An 18,162-nucleotide genomic window follows, 5' to 3' on the forward strand; every position below is an offset into this window, starting at 1 on the left:
AACAGTTAAAGAAATGGACCAACAGATCCCATTGCTCTGGACGGAGACCAGTGAAGGATATTAGAAGCACTTTTCCGGTGATGGCTGAGCGTCACTGCGCCATCTCCAACTGAGCTTGTTGACGTAGATGTGACGTGAGCAACCTGTCTGAAAGTTGTAAGTCTTCTGTTTGCTGTGCCAAGAGAAATCTCAGTCATTCTGAATCTTGCAGAGACGGAGAAAGTAGGTACTGTATATGTTAGGAGATAACACAGGCACAGGCTAATTGTTGCTAACCAAAATGCTAGTTAACATTAGTAATTAAACATAAACAGCTAATGTAAGTCGGTCTGCGTGCTTCTCCTGACAATACGGAGATTAGTCGACTATGCGACAGCAAATCGCTTTGGTATGACACAATCGTTAGCCTATTTTTACAAAATCTCCTGCTACAGAGCCATAATGTGAGGTGTAAAGTAATCGAGCCTGTTTATACATGGTTGTGTTTCCTTAGAAATAAACAATTAACAACTTAAGTTTTTAAACACTTCAGATGTAGTTATTCGCTGTAAAGGTCAACGAATGGCAGTCAATGGAATGCTAACACCGGATGAGTGCTTTTTAGCATTAAAATGGCGCCATAGGAGCTACACTTTGTGGACGCCCGCTTACCTCCCTGGGTATAACACGTTATGCCGTAAACCGTTTCAATCTGAGCATGCACGACACAAATCAGAATCAAAATCTGAATCAGCTTTATTTGCCAGGTACGATGACACCTTCGAGGAAATTTTCTTTGGAGCATTAAGTACTCATACTCGTATTAATACTAGTATTAAGAGATCCACAGTAAACTTTTTTACCGTCATGAGTGCACCATCCGACCAACCATATGTACTCAAATAGCTGGTGTAAGTACAGAAGTGCGCGATTTGAGACACACAAACTGGAATCTGAGTATGACGGCGTCAGGCTAATGCAAAATGTTTCCGTGAACTAAATATTTATTAAACACAAAAATGGGCTAAATCACAATATTAAATATTTTTGTGTCAAATCAATAACAGCAATAATTTAAAAAATATATAACAGAGAATTACGCATATGTATGGGCCATATCTAGATCAGTCAATCAGAATGGCAAATGAAAAAAAAAAAACTAAATACATTTTGAATATCTGAGAATCTTTGAATTTTCCAGCTTCTTGATGTGATTATTGGGTGGTTTAATTAATCTTCTATGATAGTAAGATGTAGTGATGTCCATGTTTCACCATATTTTATAATTTATTTATGCTTTTATGGACATTCATAAAAAAATCATCGACAATATATTTAAACCAAAAGTATACTAATATATAAACTAATTGTTATTTAAGTGTAAAATACAGAATTATTAGATAAACTTTAAATTTATAAATCACTGTAAGGGAAATATCACTATAAATGTAAGGACCTTGCTGAGACTGCAACTTAAAGATTTGTTTGTGAAAAAAGTTTTTTTTCATTAAAATAAAATCTACACAAAGAGTGACACTGTTTTCCGCAGAGGGAAACACAGTGCACAAAGTTTTCTTTGATGTACAGCCACCGACACAGGTGCATTCCTCACGCTTTAACACCTGGGTGCAGCCATGCACTTGATACAAGACAAAAGGTATTTGGAAGAAATTCATCACAATTAGCTGCTTTGCTAACGATGCTAATAGAGTAGACACAACATAGATCAGATAAAGAAAAGACATATTGTGAAAAGACTTCATTATATTATACAAAGACCTGGTGATGGATGCTGGAAGAGTTTCTGTTGATGTCTTTAAAAAGTATTAATAATACAACTGAAGATTAATATCAGTTAATTCATATTCTGGTAATATTGCTTGAGAGCAAAATTCTCCCTACTAATAATCACATGAGTGTGAGATTCTGTGCTGGATGGCTGCTTTTATGTTACCTCAGATGGTGAGTCTATGTGATGAATTATAGACAATAGGTTGAGGGCAGCCAACAGTGCATTTATGACAGATAATAAATGTGCACTGCCAAACCAAGCCAATTGAAGTGTGCCGGTCTGAAATGGAAAAAGAAGAGAATAGGAGTTCATAGGCAAAAATTGTGATATTGTGTCAACACTTTATTATACATCACCACCATGCAAAATCACTGCTATGAACTTGCTCAAAAATCAAACTAGATATATTTCACACATTTATGATTTTAGATTGGCTAGCCACTTTTTCCAAAAGTGACAGAGTAAAAGTTTCACACACACTCAGAAAATACATCAAGAGTGTGCATGTTTGGTGTGCAAGTCATACAGAGATTTGTGTGTGAGAGCATTGACGCTAACAAATGAAACAATGGCAAACGATCAAAACTTAATCCATAAACCATTGACAATAAACACAACTTGTTCATTGCCCTTACCAATGTAAACCTTTGAATTTGCGTGATGTGGAAGTTCCTGTGTTATATCTTTTTCACCGAATCTTAAAACACTTCCAGATGTCAGAACCAATCCATCTATAACTTGTTTTTAAGTGACACTTTATATGTAGACAGTGTACATATTTGCAGACCAAATCCCTCTGTAGACAAAATCACTTCCCAGCACCAGATTTAATGAGTTTAACCTCCAGTGAAGCCAACTAGCATTTCTGCTGAACAGGTGTGTTTTGTTGTTCGCTACATGCTGCGTTGACAGTTTGAATAAGCTCATTTATCAATCAATCAGCTAAGGCATGTGTGTATTATTATCACTAATGTGTCAAATAAAACAAACTCGGCCTGCTCCAAACACAAGTCAAAAAACAACACAAAAGCCACTCGACAGCAACAAGTTAAATCTGGAGTTATACATTTATAAAATATTGCAAATTTTATCAGCTATAGCTTCAACTCCAACGCAAGTTTATATCTTATATCAGAAGACGAACAAACACTTAAACATGGTTCACTGTTTGCAGAAACATGAGAATTTGAAAAAAAAATCAGGTTTGCCACCCTGAACTTTCAGCGTAGTTGTACATTTGCTGGACAACTCATTCAAAAAGGCTAAAAATGAAGAAATAATACCCCAAAGTCATGTGGTTTTTATGGCACCTGTGGTGTAATAGACAGCTCTCTAATTAATCTCTATACATCAGCTCACAGTATTACCTTAAATAGGAGGTTGGTTAAAAATATATCTTTACAAAGATGTATTATATGGTTGGATTCAGCCATTTATTCAACTTCAAATTCTTCATATCTTCATTGTTCTGTTCTGTCGGCCCAGTGTCGTCTTATCCAGTGTCTTCTACTATTGTCGTTTTTCATATTGCTCACCTTTTAAGGATACAGAACATGTTACTAACTGCACGGTGTAATTCAAGTGTTAAGCATCACATCCAAAATATGCCACCTGGAGCATTCAGATAGAAACACTTTGGAATGTGAACGTTTTCTTAGTAGTTAGTCAGTAAGACAAAAAAATATATGTTGAAAAACACTGTAATGCTGACCTATATGCTAGAATAAAAAAGTCGATATACATTTTGAGGATACATTTGATTGTTGTTTTCAGATACTTACCAGTCATCTGGACTAAGAGTCACTGCTGCAGCGTCACCTGTACCACACAAGCAAAACAAAGCAAGTTAGAACAAGTATCGACAAGGTGTAATCCACAAAATGTTACCTTCTCTTTCCATTTTACAGTCCTGGAAAGCTAGAACTCACCATGCACGACTTGTCTGGTTCCTGCCTGTGCTTTATTAGCTCCTCCAACTTGAGCTCATCCTCCAGCCGCTGCTCCAGATCATTCTCAAAGCTCTCCTCATCTGCAGCGCTGGAACTCCTGTGACAAATAACAGGCACTTTAGAATAAGACACAAGGGCGCCCGGATAGCTCATTTGGTGGAGTGGGCCCCATATATAGAGGTTTAGTCCTTGACGCAGCAGGCCTGTCATGTCATGTCATTCCCCCCCTCTCTCTCCCCTTTCATGTCTTCAGCTTCAGCCTTTATTTTTACAGGAGTGTCAAAATAAAGGCTGAAAAATGCCCCCCCAAAAAAGAAAAGAAACAAGATTAGAAGTGTACCTGAAAACCGAAGTTATTTTGACAAAAGATAAGAACAACAAGAATGACATATTATTATTTCAGTAACAGTTTCATTTAAGATTGAAAACATCAGTCAGAGCTGAAGTCCCACTGACTTGTAATCTCTCATGACAACCGTTACATTTCAATTCACACCAGTGGTTTAAATAAATGTCGGAGATGACCTGAAGTATTAGGCACACACATCTGGCGGGTGGGTGTGGCTGTAGGTCCGTCAGTAGGGAGTTGGGTTGGGAACCGGCGAGTTGCTGGTTGAAGTCCCCATAAGGACCAAAGTATGGTGATGGACTGGTAGCTGGAGATGTGCCCTTTCAACTCCTGGGCACTGCCATTGTGCTCTTGAGCAAGGCACCAAAGCCCCAACTGCTCGGGTCTCCTTTCTATGGGCAGCTGACATCTCTCCATTTAGTGCATGTATAGTTACTGAGCATGTGTGTGTAATTCAGGCCTGTGTGTAATGTGTGTAATAAAAACTGAGTGAAAACATTGCAATTTCCCCTTGCGGGATTCATAAAGTACTGTGTATATTATTATTATTGTTCTTTGTATAAATCAAAGCAACACTAATGGGAAAGCTGGCAACAGAGCAAATTAACTGTCACAAAGCCAAAGCAGTTTCTCAGGTTACGCAGCTACAATGGATAAGCAAAAGGTAGAAGAAGACCCCAATTATTACCTATCACTTACTGACTTATTATTATTAGTTATTACCAACTGTTGATGACACATCCTACAGTAGTACCTTGGTTTGTATGTGAAGAAGGGATCTGAAGAGGTTGTGGCCAATAGGTCACCACGTCCAAAGTCAGAATCTGCCGTGCTCTCCGTCTCGCTTCCACCCTCTGTGGAAAAAAATACATTATAAAACAGCTGTTGTGTAAAACTTCACAAAGCTTTTTTCATTCATTTTTACCTGAATTGAGTTCTTTAACTAGTGACGACATTGTGTTGGTGATGGAGTCAGCAGCAATGAGTAGGTTGTTTCTCAACTTTCTCCTTGGACCTTTGAAACACACACACACACACACACACACACACACACACACACACACACACACACACACACACACACACACACACACACACACACACACACACACACACACACACACACACACACACACACACACACACACACACACACACACACACACACACACACACACACACACACACACACACACACACACACACACACACACACACACACACACACACAGTTATGTATCCAACTGTATTTTTGACACCATATCCAACACCCGATGCATGCTTTTCCGTGTGTGTTACCCTGAGCAAAGGCCTCCTGAACATCCCCTCCCACGCCCATGAGTGAGTCCTGAGGTGTGTGAGTTGGAGTCGTGCCGGCAGATTCCGAGTGGATTGGGGTGGGGATCGGCCGGGTGATGGTGTGGCTGGGGGACGAGCGTGGAGAGCTGGGACCCTGAGTCTGCAAAACATCATCCAGACCATTTTAGTGTTAACTGCCGCCACTGCGTTGGCACTGTTAACAGAGAACCCCATGCTGTAATGAGAAGACTATGAGAACAATGTAACATAATCTAAACCAAAAGGTTTCTTATCAAAGCAAACTTTACACAAGCAATGCAACAGTTTACTCTTTTTATTGTCAGCGCTCAGTTCACAGCAAAGATTTTTAAGTCAACAGAGAAGCTCATTGGTCACCACAGTAGCTTTATTAAGTAACAAACATCCCACACACATGCTAGAAATGTACACTATATGGAGTCATTATGCGGCACTTTCAATTATGTCAGTATTTTAAAAAACTTGACATGCTTTTAAAGCAGATTTTCTTTCTAAACGCTATTCCAATTAGTCCCATGGACCAAACCACACGTTGGTGTTGTCTAGTGAACATCATGCATCTCCAAATTTCAGAAACACAGTTTTCACCTGACAACAGTATTTATTTCAAACATGCAATGATTTTGAATCCAAGTGTAGTTTCAGCCTTTTTGCTTAACAGCTTTTACACTTACAGCTTGTTTCCGTTCCTCCTCTAGCTGAAAAACAATATTTTATGGCTTATAAAACAACAACCACACAACATTGAGTATTTCTAAAAGACAGTCCAATCAGTAATTCCTCCAGGACGTGACAAGCATGTGGCTTCCTTTGCAAGTTTAATGGATTAACATTGATCCTTTTAGCCTAATTAGATTGATATCCTCCCCACTTAAGCCAATTTAATGTGTAGTTTATGTAGCCTTCGAGGAACTTCTGTCTTGTTGACTGCGGAAGATATCTTGCACCAAAGGTTATCCTTCTTAGAGATATGTTGTCTTGTCAGGTGTGATGTAAAATAATCCCAAGACACAATATCCTGCTCTTTAACCGGCTGTCTGGACTCTTCTCTGGCAACACAAGATAACATGGCTAATAAAAACCCATGTTTGACATATTTTTTATTATTTACATGTATGTGAGAAAGGGCCCTTTTTGATGATCCAAATGTAAACAGAACACACAAAAGACCAAAAGACAGCGTTGGAGCCAGCTGTCACTCACAAATTGACTCACAGGTCTTTAAACAGGACTGACACAAGACACAAACTAGATCTCAATCTTAAATTATATATGTGTGAATGTTCTGTACCTCTTATTTATATGGTCAAAAAAACAACAAGGGTCTCAACAAAGCTCGACTGTTAAAGATTTATGCCCTCTAACGGACATGTTGGGTAATTGCTTACATGCTTCCTCATCTGAAAAGTGCAGTGTTTGCTTTACATCTGCTAGAGTGATCATCCACAGCTGAGAGAAATTTTAGTACAAGGGAAAATCCTCATCTCTCCATATTGCTTACACCCTGCTTTCAAATAAAAAACAAGCCACAGTAGAGTACAGCAGACATGTCCATGTCCATAGACTGATTGTGAATTCTGAAGATGCTGATTCTGGCCAAAATGCAAACTTGTAACTAAATTACCACAACCTTATTGCTCCCCACAGGAAACATAATGTATTCCCTCAGTAATTATGAAGGTGTCTTATCTGTGTTCTACATTTGAGTGCTGCGAAATCAAAGAGATAAAAGGCGCGTCTGTAGTACCTTGAGAAGCATCATTAGTTGCTCCAGCTGCACCATGAGTTCCCTGCGACTCTCCTGCAGAGTAGACATTCTTTGTTCAAGCTCATCTTTGCGTTGCCTGACAGAAAACAAGTTGTACAACGTGATGATATCATAATGTCGCATCACAAAAAAAGTTGTATAAGCATCTGTAGACTTTAGCAAATGATGTGGAAAAAGGAAAACAATTACAAAATGTATGTCCTGCTGCAGCCTAGGCCTGTAATAAGCACTACGCAGAGTTACCTGAGAAGTCGTAGCTCAGCCAGAAGAGTGGGGTTCTGCTGACCTCTGTCAGCTGGCGGCTGGGAGGCCTCCTCATGCTGGAGGCGCAGCCGCTGGATTTCCTGTAGGATTTCTCTGTGACAGACAAAAACATATTGTACAGGGTTTGTCAATATGACCCTGGGTCAACAAAAAATATGGGAAAGCGGCATTTTGCTACTGTAATGCATATTCTTGAAACAACCTCCCAGACGATCCAATGTTCCAAATCTGTCCATGTTTAAATTTAAACTTGAACCTGCATTAACTGATTTTCTTTGGCCACTTGGGGGCATCAGAAACAAGCTATGAACCCACAATTTATCCCTTTGGTTATAGCAGGTACGGCTCATTAGTTTGTGTTCACCTGATGAATATAAGTCCAATATTCACTCTCTTTCAGCTATTTTCGGTCTATACCAACTCCTAAGGTAAAAATCTGGATTTTTAGCTTTTAAAAATTGTATTCACCAGCTATTCGCTGAATTTGTCTGCTGTTTGGTGCTGGGCAGGTTATGCCACAGTTGGATTTTAATTATTCAGCTATGTATTTTTATGAGCTGCCCCCTCTTAGTTGATTAGTCGACTAATCGGTTTCTTATTTCCAAGAAACCTATAAGCACGTCTCTGGTAAACACAAGACTTAAAGTTGCCCTGCCATACGTATTTGATTACTTTGTGGTAATGTCTGAATTTCTACCATGGAATCTGTAAAAAAAGAAAGTTGTGGAAAAATGCTTTGCTTATCTTGTTTAGTAGTCATGTGATCCATTGTTTATAATAAATGCAAATATTAATTATAGCTGCATTAAAACCCACATACTTGTTCACTGTTGCCTTCCATGGCCCTGTATTCATTGGCATGTATACAGTTACCTCTTTAAAAATGCTAAAGTAATATCATACATTGGCTAAAAATGAACATTTCTTATAACAATAACAATAATGATGATATTAAAAATAATAATAGTTACTTTTCAGTAATGATGTGCTTTGAGGTCTGTGTACTTAAGGTGAATTTCTTTGTGAAAAAAAGAAGAGAAAGACAAACAGAAGAACTGAACTGAACAGCCAAGCAGTCATCCCTAACCTGTTTTTGCTCTCAAGCTCGGCAATGAGCTGCCTCTGTTGTTTGTTGGCATCCAGAGAGTAGGGGAGGTCTGTGGGGATTCTCTGCTGTTGAGCCTGTTGGTGAAACCAAGCAAGAAACATCACGTGAACTGACTATACCTCTGGATGATGTCATCCATTACCTTATCTCATATCTCACAGGGCGAATAAAACAGTCAAGTCAGCAGCCATTCATCAAGACCTGATCGGAACATAAACAGGCAGACAATTCTGGTTAGAAATCATTCACCACTTGTAAATCCCTTCATCATTTTAGCAATAAAAAGGACTGAAACCCTAGCAGTGACTGTTAAACCCTCTCATCAAGGACAGATTTTTTGGCAGCAGACACTGATGAAAGATGCCACGATATCGTGAGCAATAAATATCTTTAAAAAAAATTATATATATATATATATATATATAAAAATCTCTCACCGCAGCATCAGCAGCCAGTCGAGCAGCATAGCGGGCGATGAGACTGTGCTCTTCTTCTTGATGGTTACTGCTCTCCAGCAAACTGATCAAGAGGAAAATGGAGTCACGACACGACACAGTTACTACACAGCTATGCAGGTGTAAATTATGCAGGAAAAAAAAAAGCAAAATTCAAAGAACGTTTAGTTTGTTAAAGAGTCAGATTAGTTCTTTGGCAAAAAAGCATCATGAGTTTTACAGCATAGGCAAGCATAACCATGCTAAGGTACTCATGTAAGACTCCAAAAGCAGGAATTAAATCCAAGTGGAGCTGAAGTAATCTTTGGTATTTACTAAAACAGAAGGATTACGTATACGGTCTGACCATTGATACAGTAAAAACAAACATGGCTATGTATTTCCAAGCACACATGCATTAAAATAAGCTACTCAACTGTACTTGGTTGGCATTGTAATCAGCAATAGAACACACACACACACACACACACACACACACACACACACACACACACACACACACACACACACACACACACACACACACACACACACACACACACACACACACACACACACACACACACACACACATCACTCTTCCGTTTCTTGTAAGTGAGAAGGAGTAATGAGTCATATTCACAATGTTGAAACATTTGGATTATAATTGAGTTTTTCACAATTTACACAATTTCTGGAATAAACTTATTTTAGAGACAACCTTTTTTATGGAGGCAGTCAGATCTAAGGAAAACAGCAGTATTTGCTACCAATTAAGTAACTAATCTGCCCTAAGCATTAGGAGTAACCCAATTCTGTGTGACAAATATGAGACTATTTTGCCTTTTGCAAATTGAATTTCAAAGATAACGATTAATACATTTTATGATTGAGACAATTGAATTAATATTATGTAGTCATGTGTATTTATTTTAATTTATATAAATAATAACTAGACTTTTCCACTGTGTTTTTAATTGTTTCTGTGCTTTATTCTTTTCAAGCTGTGAACTTTGCAAGTAATTTCGTACTACAGTGTACTGTGGTATGACAATAAAGAAATCTTGAATCTTGTATACTAACAAGGTCTTTTCAGGACTCAAATGTAAACGTTTTTATTTTAAATTTTGCAATCAAATCCCACATATTCTGATCTCTTAGCAGAAATTATTTTAGTTAGTGACCAGTTCATTATTGCTGCTGAATACCAACCAACAATTAGAATTTTAAGCATGCAGTATTATGGTTGTAACACTTAGAGTAAGGTAAGTTATGGGAAGGCTTGGGATATCAGCAGAGCACATGGTTTTCACTGGTGTTTGGCAAACACAGCTGCACACCAAACTAACCATGATTTGGGGTTGTTTTGGAGTAGATTCACATAGAGGCGAATCAGAGCATGTTCGTCTGCAAGTCTATCGGCAACATCGAGGTTGTAGTTTAACCTGGAACAGTGCAGGGTTTCACAAAACATAACACATGATATTACACAGGTGACAATAGAGGGACAGGGCAAGAGGGGACAGGAAGCAAAGAGAGAAAGGACAAAACGCAACAAAAGAAAAGAGGAGAAGTTGGGCTGAAAAGCAGCTATTCATGGGTGAATAGAGAGAAACAAGGCCATATTATGTTTCGGAGTGATCCCAGTGATGAAGGCTTGGAGCACCAATAAGGACTTGCCCAGCAAAAAAAAAGACTCCACAGGCTACGTGTTTTCATTCTCCAAGCATTAAATCACTTAGTGCTCTGTTATTAAAACTATTAAAAGTAATTATTTTTAAGTCAACCAAACTGCAACCCAAGATATGACAGGCATGCACAGTCTTTTTGATGTAGCTCCTACATTTATAGAGGCTTTCCAGCTGCATCTATAACTCCTATAGCAACCGTTTCTACTGCCAATGTGGAGGGTCAATGTGGTCATCATAAAATTAAAAAGAAAACTGAATCTCAAATTTGTTAACCAGCAAGCCAACAAACCGTTAAGCTAATTTATTAAAGCAGCTAATCAGATGAAAAAACAATCATCTACCAGCCACTGCACATTGGCCTCATAATGGTGACAAAGCTGAAATGATCTAAACACACAAATGGATGTGTTAAACCTTATTAGCTAGTTGGTAAGATGTAGACGCCAACATTATGAGGTTGGTACGCACGTTTTACTGGATGTCAAATATCACAATAACTGGTCAAAATGATCACATTTCTTTGGTTCAAATTAAAAGGTCACTACACCAATTGTACATTCTCTTTCTAAATATTTCCTGAAGTGGTTATGGTATGTGTTAGCATACAGTTGCCTATTTAAACATCTAGCAGACACAAAGCAACATTTGGAGTCTGTTTCTGTCCAACCGATGACTTCAAGTCCAGTACTCTTTGTTTAGCTCTGTTTTGTTTCTCCACCAACCTCTGCAAAAAAATATATAGCTTTTTAGTGGCTACATTTAAATACTCCACTTATTGCTACAGGTATTTGGTACAGGACAGTCATATATCCGAGTTTTCTGCTGAAAACAGCTGCCAGCTGCAAGTGGCGAGAAATTTTAAGGCCTTAAAAAAAAAAAAATAGCTTGAAGATGCTTAAAGCTCCGTAGAGCTGAGGGAACCTGCCGATAATTATCTGTGGGTTTGTCCCTATGAGCGACACCTTTCACATCACACTTTGAATTCACTGTCACTCTAATCAATATTGTTCAGTGCAGCTTTAACTGAAAGTTTGCATTACAAACTTGTAGCTGGTTAATACAGGAAGCTTATTGTGTTGCATTATGGGAAGTGTAGGGTCCCAGGCTATGACAGATTGACTAACATTAGAGACTAAAAGTCAGCATATCTTGGCATCAATCTGTTTTTATATTGACAAATCTTTTTTTAATTTCTGAAGTAATCACTGCAGTGCCTCTTTACCTGCATATTCCAGCTGTTTAAAGTGAAAACTCTTGTCATAACATTTGGGAATATAATAGGGTATTCTCAGTCATTATTGTACAAACGCTATCCAGTTAACCTTCAGAGGGCACATTCCCTAAAAGGCCTGTATTATATGGTGTCTGTGCGAACAGTCACCATGCTCTGACATGCACATCGAGAATAAACTATCACTCATCACGTCTATGTTTTTCTTTATGGCAGTGTTATGAAAGGGAGTAGTGTTCCATAGAGAAACGCTTTCTTCATCATCAAGTGCAGGTGCAGAGGAGCTCAAAAGGCATTTTACTAGCAAATTCATGATCAACAATTCCTGTATCTCCTAAAATACAAGATAAATAGTAACTGATATGGATCCCCCTGGGTCTGAAATAAAGTTTATTAATAACTGAAAACAAGGTAATTCTATTTTACATAAATACTCGTTCACTTTCATCATAACTGAGCCTGGAAATTTAAACTGTTAAAGTTTCAGAATAGAATAGATTAAGGGTAATTCAGGAGGTTACATCCGCAACTGGCAGTTTGTATTTCCCATTCCTTTTGTGAATGAAAAAAATTATAAAAGACACTCCAAAGTAATTGCCAATGATCTTAATGATACATACCTCATCTAGCATCTTTGAAATAGCCCCTCGAGAACAACAATGTAAACCCTTCTATAAGAAAACTAGTTCTTTAGGATGATAAGCACTTTAGTTTATGGCTTATGATTATTATCTATATTAGTGCATGCATGCATTTGAGCTGCATAGGCATTCTCTTATGCACACCTGTGTCACTTACCCTCTCCCTTTCAACAGATGTGGAGCAGCCCCAGTGAAAGGCTTTCTTTGCTCAACATCATTATTCTTGCTGTAAGGCAAACTATATACATTCAGCAAGGAACCACGAAGAAAAAGAAAACACACACACACACACACACAAACACACACAAACACACACTTTGAAAGATAAAGGTAAGAACAAAATGACAGTGTGGGTCACAAAGTCTACAGGGAATGGGGCCTGAACTGAAAAGATCTGAACTCAAAATCCAGGACATCTATTGCTACAGCCGTACTCACTTTTTGGTGGAGTAAGGGTTCCCTGATGTAGGCATGGAGTGGGAGAGTGAGTAGTCATTGGTGATGTTCACTGGTCTTGGTGGCCTAAACAGGAAACAAATGCACCTCCTTTTTTTCTTTTGTCTGTGTGAATTTCCTCTAAATTTTATAATCACTAAAATTTCCATTTTGGTAGATGACCTGCTATACATATATCAGGAGGGTGTGCTATGTTATAACCGGTTATGTTATGTAGGTTGTGGTAAGTAATAAAAACATGCGATGAATGGAGGAATGAATCTTTGAATCCACAAACAGTGAGAGTATGCAAGGGGGGGTGGGACTCATTGGCTACAATACTGTACCTATGATAAGCACAAAACAAAGGATTCAAATCTACAGTCACAAAAACAACACATTTTGCGATGTGTTAAGTATTAAAAGCAAACTCACCATGTATCTCTGAAGAAAGTACAGAACAAGAAAAGGAATAACATAATTTATTACAATCAGCCCCAGAAGTGCAATCACTACACTAAAAGTAAAAATTCCAGTACTTTTGAAAATTAGCACTAATCTTTCAAAAGAAACAAATACAAAAGTAAAAAGAAATACAGAATATCTTATCTGGAATATCTATATCTTGAACATAATTATTTCATGTCAAAAGAAATTGTGTTTTTATGTGTTAATGTGAAAAAGTAGATCTACCAATATGTATCATCACATTAACTGATATGCGTATTGGCTTAAAAGAAATCCAATATTAGTTCTACAAAACTGCAAAAATCTGAATCTATTTGGCTGTGGGTCATAAACTACTGCAACTACCCTCAATTTGAAGGTAAAATAATTAACATATAAAGCCAGTAAGTGGGTGATTTTTGTTCCAGGAGTAGCCTTTACGGTATGTCCCTGTATACCGACCGTTAATAAACAGCTGTGTAGGCTGTTATTTTTATTATTTACGATGCAACACAAAAATCAGTCAAGTCAAGGAAAAGGTAGCAGCAGTGTTGCAGATCACAATCATTCCCAAGGCTAAAATTAAGCCTCATTGATCAGAGATTGACTGGAATCACTTCAGACTTTGAGGCAGCTACAAGATAATTAGAGAGAGAGAGGGAGAGGGAGAGAGAGAGAGAGAGAGAGAGAGAGAGAGAGAGTGTCAGAGAAAAGAAGGAAGATGAACTTACACAATATGAGCTAGGTTGAGAGGTTTGTCTGGCATTTCGGGAAACATGGGTTGAAGAGGCTCTCTGCTGGATGCACAGCTCAGGGACTTACTGAAGGCATGGGATAACTTCTTAGCAGGAGATTTCTGGGAGAAGTGAGATGCAAATTCTGAGGACATGAGGAAACTTAATTCTTTTCTAAACACATGCTATCATTACAGCGATCCTGTCACCTGCATCCAACGTTCAGCATCCTCACATTGTGGCGAAGCAGAACGCAAAGACCCACAACGACCATGATGTGCACTGGATGATGGTCCAGTGCAGACACACCTCCATAAGCCCGCCCCTCTTCTCCTCCCCTCCTCCTTCCCTTACCCATGACGTATACTCCTTCATTTGGTGCTGGTTGCTATGGGAACCACTGGCATGTCCCCTCCAGAAGCAGTCCTGACAGAGCTGGTAATTATGACATTGCTGGCAGCGGTAGCGGAAGCCCATCATACTCTCAGTATGGCAGTAGGAGCACTCGACCGGGTGAAAGACTGGAGGCAGGAGAGGAGGGGTCAGACACACAGATGGACAAACACATCAACACAAACAGATGTGATTGTAAACCCAGATATTTTGCACTTTGCAAAAGAGAGGACTCGTGTCCATTCATTTAAGGATAGATGTGCTATTGAATATGTTCTGGTGAAAACATTCCTTTCATTTTAACCAAATACACACAAATCAGTACAACGTCAGCATGTTGTGTACAGTATATATATACTGTATGTGTGTGTAAGCATGTGACTGGTTTTCCTCTGCTTACATGCAGGGGGCTTGTGAAGATGAGTGCATCATAATTATCCACAAACAAACACACACTCATGCACAGGGTGTAAGGTCCCAATGGTCATCTTCATTGTAGGTGTGTGTGTGTGTGTGTGTGTTTGTGTGTGTTTGCTTGACTCATTGTGTGTGGTGACTCAAGATTATGATGCAAAGCTGAACTTTACATCCTCCCAGCCCCCTTAGCTTCCCCATTTATAAATATTCTGTGTGGTGTATTACCGTTCTCCACGTTGGCGAGCCGATGCATGAGCGGTAACCACACCAGACACTGAGGGGGTGGGTCTGACATCAATGTATCGAGGAATGTATTGAGGGAGACCTTTTTCTGTTGACAATGGGTGCAGAGGAGAGTGAGATGATTTAACAGGAAAAATCTTCCACACCATCGATGATAAAACAATCGTAGATACACTCTGTGGTTAATGAACCCTTACCTGCTGTGTAAAGCACGTTCTTGCAGCTTGTTCAGTGTAACCAAAAGAAGGTCCCTCAAAAACCGCCATGGGTAATTTGAGAACCTCCCTAAGAAATTGGTCGAACTGCAAGTGCACCATTATTCCCGCAGGATCTGACATCTGTGAAAAAATATCTGGGAACAATGCAGGGAGACGTTATCAAATGGATCAAACTAATTGTCAGCTGCCACCACAGTCGGCTTATTACAGCATTACACAATACAATTATCCCACTTATTTGTGAAAACAAATCAAAGCAGAGCAGTTATTCCAATTAATTGTTATAATACACCAGCAACAAAGCCCTCCTTTTTTCCCAAGCCTGCTCCCATGGATTTCTTTCAGATAATAAATAATGTCTTTCCCAGCCATAAAGCGCTAGACCAGTACTGCTTCTTCATTTAAAAGCAAAAGGGTAAGCAGACAGAGATATAGTAGTACAGACACTCATAGAAGTTTGTATTAGAAATTCCAAAGCTGTATATTAATTAGACCAGAAACTGTATCGAGAAAATTAACTGATTTATTAAAAGGTAAAATGGGTAATTTTCATTTCATTTTTCACAATAAGAAAGTAAAATAAGCATTTGTTGTGTTGCTTACATCTTAATTTATCCAGGATTTTCCCTCCACAGAGAGTTGCAAGGGCCATCTTCACAACAAAAACAGATATCTTGCCATGGCCCTCCCTAAAAAAGAGCAAATACATTTTAAATTATGTATTTAGACACAAAGCAGCCTTCATCAGGATGTTGCTGTATTTAGGTCCTGTATTGTAAATACTGTATGGTCATATATTCCTTAAAAATGAGCTGTCGATGCACAGAATCAACAGGAGTACACTCTACATGAGTTATGATATTCTGAAGACCAGTCTGTAGTCTGGATCTTCACTCTACTTTTGGAGACACTTCAGAATCACATTTAAAACTACACTAGCTCACGTCAAGACCTCAGACGAGAAAGTACGCCACTAGCCACCAACTGTCACGTGGCGCGTCACTCACGGGTCATAGGACGCCAGCAGGAAGTTGAGCAGCAGGCTGATGGACTGATCCACGTTGATCTGGTGGGTGGTGGGCATGCGCTTGTTTAACTGGTAAAAAATGGTGGACAGTACCACTTCTAAACGAGCCACAGAGAGCTCGCCGTTGAGGTCCATGGTGTTGATGCCATTCTCTCGGAACGCCTCGATGACGTTCCAAATGTCAACCAAATGCACTGGAAACAGGAAAACGGAACATAAACATTCTGATAGATAGGATTAGGAACAAAGTGATGTGGTTAAAAGTAACTGCATTGTACTCACTATTACATTTCTTCTGAACAAATCTAAGTTTGCAGGCTGTTCTGTAAGTCGATAATCGTATGGAGTCCAAATCCTGAGCCCCTGAGGAAGAATTACTTATCATTAAATATCAACGGAAAATGTCAATGCTGGTTCATTAATAATGAGTATGGCCTCTCAAAGCCTTCAATATCAAATAAATAAATGACACTATGACATAAGTAATCATATAAATGAATACAGACAATTTTTCAATAACAAAAAACATCTTTCAAACTCATCTGTATATCATGAAATGTTTTTTCATCCTGCTTCTTCTTCTTCAAAAAAAAGACTCTAAGCTCATTATTTTTTCACTTCAGCTGTTCTTTTTAATTGTGTGTTTCATTATGCCAGTTTTCTCACTACGTGTCTATTAACAGCACACTCAAGAATTATGATGATATACAGTATGTATTGTGGGTCTCCATAGGAGTGTGCCTCCACACTGTGTAAGTAGTGAGAGAGCATGAGGGCAGACTGGATGCGTAAATAATGAAATAATAAATCTGGTTGACAGGCACTTGATCTTCACATTTGCTTTACAAGAAAGATACAGAGAAGAATTTGCCATTTTTATGATCAGTGAATAAAACAGTCTGGTGTAGATCATGCTGAGCTGTGGCCCTGAGCACTTACTCATCTCGACAAACAGTTGCCTTCTATCTGCCATGTTGTCACCTCTCCACCCGAAGTCTTCAAGCATTCTGATCAAGAGGAGACAAAGTAAAGTCAGAGCTTCTGTACACAGAAACACTTCCAATTTAGGCACAGTTCAATCACTGAATATGCTTCTCCTCTTGCTTTCAGCTTTACTCTGTATGAACAAACTGCTAAATGTAACGGTAATTGATCACACATTGCACACAGCACTGGAGTATGGTTTGGCTTCACGAGTTACAATTCTGGGATTGAGGGAATAATGCCCTGGGTTGTTTGTATTTCTTTAAACTAATGACAATCGTCTTGGGTGGCACTAAGCCTCCCCTTCCACTAGGAAAATGCCTGTCAGGCTATTATGCTTTTACTGTACAGTACATCCGGATAGTCAGACTACTCACAACTTGGTTAACATAGTAACTAGAATTGCATTGTGTCCATTTGATACGATGCAACTCACAGCTATATTGTGTCATTTCACCATAAATATACATTATTACTGTTTACATATTTAACCCTCTCCCCTAGGAATACTGTAACCAAAAATCATTCACCCTTACATAATGTCCTAGTATTAATAACTCAGTCTCAGACAGGGTCCTCAGTTTATATCTAGCTTGACATATTAAGGTCTTTATTATTTCAAGTATATTGTGTTTGCATATTTATGCTTAACCTTCCTATGGTGTTAGGGTCCCGACGGACCCGTTTTGAGTTTTAACATGCATAAAAGCACTTCATACA

At 38.7% G+C, this 18,162-nt stretch overlaps 1 protein-coding gene across 17 annotated transcripts in view; it reads right to left on the bottom strand.

The window, feature by feature from the left end:
- Positions 1 to 2,092: 2,092 nt before the first annotated feature.
- Positions 2,093 to 18,162, bottom strand: part of dtna (dystrobrevin, alpha) — a 19,469-nt gene continuing 3,399 nt past the window's right edge. For 3 of the 17 annotated variants that reach the window (XM_034888066.1, XM_034888065.1, XM_034888061.1), the window contains 23 exons: positions 17,398 to 17,465; positions 16,741 to 16,821; positions 16,439 to 16,652; positions 16,035 to 16,120; positions 15,411 to 15,565; positions 15,196 to 15,301; positions 14,515 to 14,681; positions 14,158 to 14,282; positions 13,415 to 13,423; positions 12,983 to 13,066; positions 12,702 to 12,782; positions 10,331 to 10,426; positions 8,985 to 9,066; positions 8,527 to 8,621; positions 7,419 to 7,532; positions 7,155 to 7,251; positions 6,082 to 6,105; positions 5,369 to 5,528; positions 4,995 to 5,084; positions 4,824 to 4,923; positions 3,700 to 3,817; positions 3,553 to 3,589; positions 2,093 to 3,306 (listed from right to left, as the gene is read on the bottom strand). In XM_034888066.1, the coding sequence (XP_034743957.1) occupies positions 3,572 to 3,589; positions 3,700 to 3,817; positions 4,824 to 4,923; positions 4,995 to 5,084; positions 5,369 to 5,528; positions 6,082 to 6,105; positions 7,155 to 7,251; positions 7,419 to 7,532; positions 8,527 to 8,621; positions 8,985 to 9,066; positions 10,331 to 10,426; positions 12,702 to 12,782; positions 12,983 to 13,066; positions 13,415 to 13,423; positions 14,158 to 14,282; positions 14,515 to 14,681; positions 15,196 to 15,301; positions 15,411 to 15,565; positions 16,035 to 16,120; positions 16,439 to 16,652; positions 16,741 to 16,821; positions 17,398 to 17,464 (2,169 nt within the window). In that variant the 5' untranslated portion in view covers position 17,465 and the 3' untranslated portion in view covers positions 2,093 to 3,306; positions 3,553 to 3,571. Of the gene's footprint in view, positions 3,310 to 3,552; positions 3,590 to 3,699; positions 3,818 to 4,823; positions 4,924 to 4,994; positions 5,085 to 5,368; positions 5,529 to 6,081; positions 6,106 to 7,154; positions 7,252 to 7,418; positions 7,533 to 8,526; positions 8,622 to 8,984; positions 9,067 to 10,330; positions 10,427 to 12,701; positions 12,783 to 12,982; positions 13,067 to 13,414; positions 13,424 to 14,157; positions 14,283 to 14,514; positions 14,682 to 15,195; positions 15,302 to 15,410; positions 15,566 to 16,034; positions 16,121 to 16,438; positions 16,653 to 16,740; positions 16,822 to 17,397; positions 17,466 to 18,162 lie in introns of all 17 variants that reach the window. The other 14 variants (XM_034888064.1, XM_034888062.1, XM_034888067.1 and 11 more) reach the window with 14 other exon arrangements.

This window comes from Etheostoma cragini, chromosome 12 (assembly GCF_013103735.1).
Source record: "Etheostoma cragini isolate CJK2018 chromosome 12, CSU_Ecrag_1.0, whole genome shotgun sequence".
Taxonomy (NCBI): Eukaryota; Metazoa; Chordata; class Actinopteri; order Perciformes; family Percidae; genus Etheostoma; species Etheostoma cragini.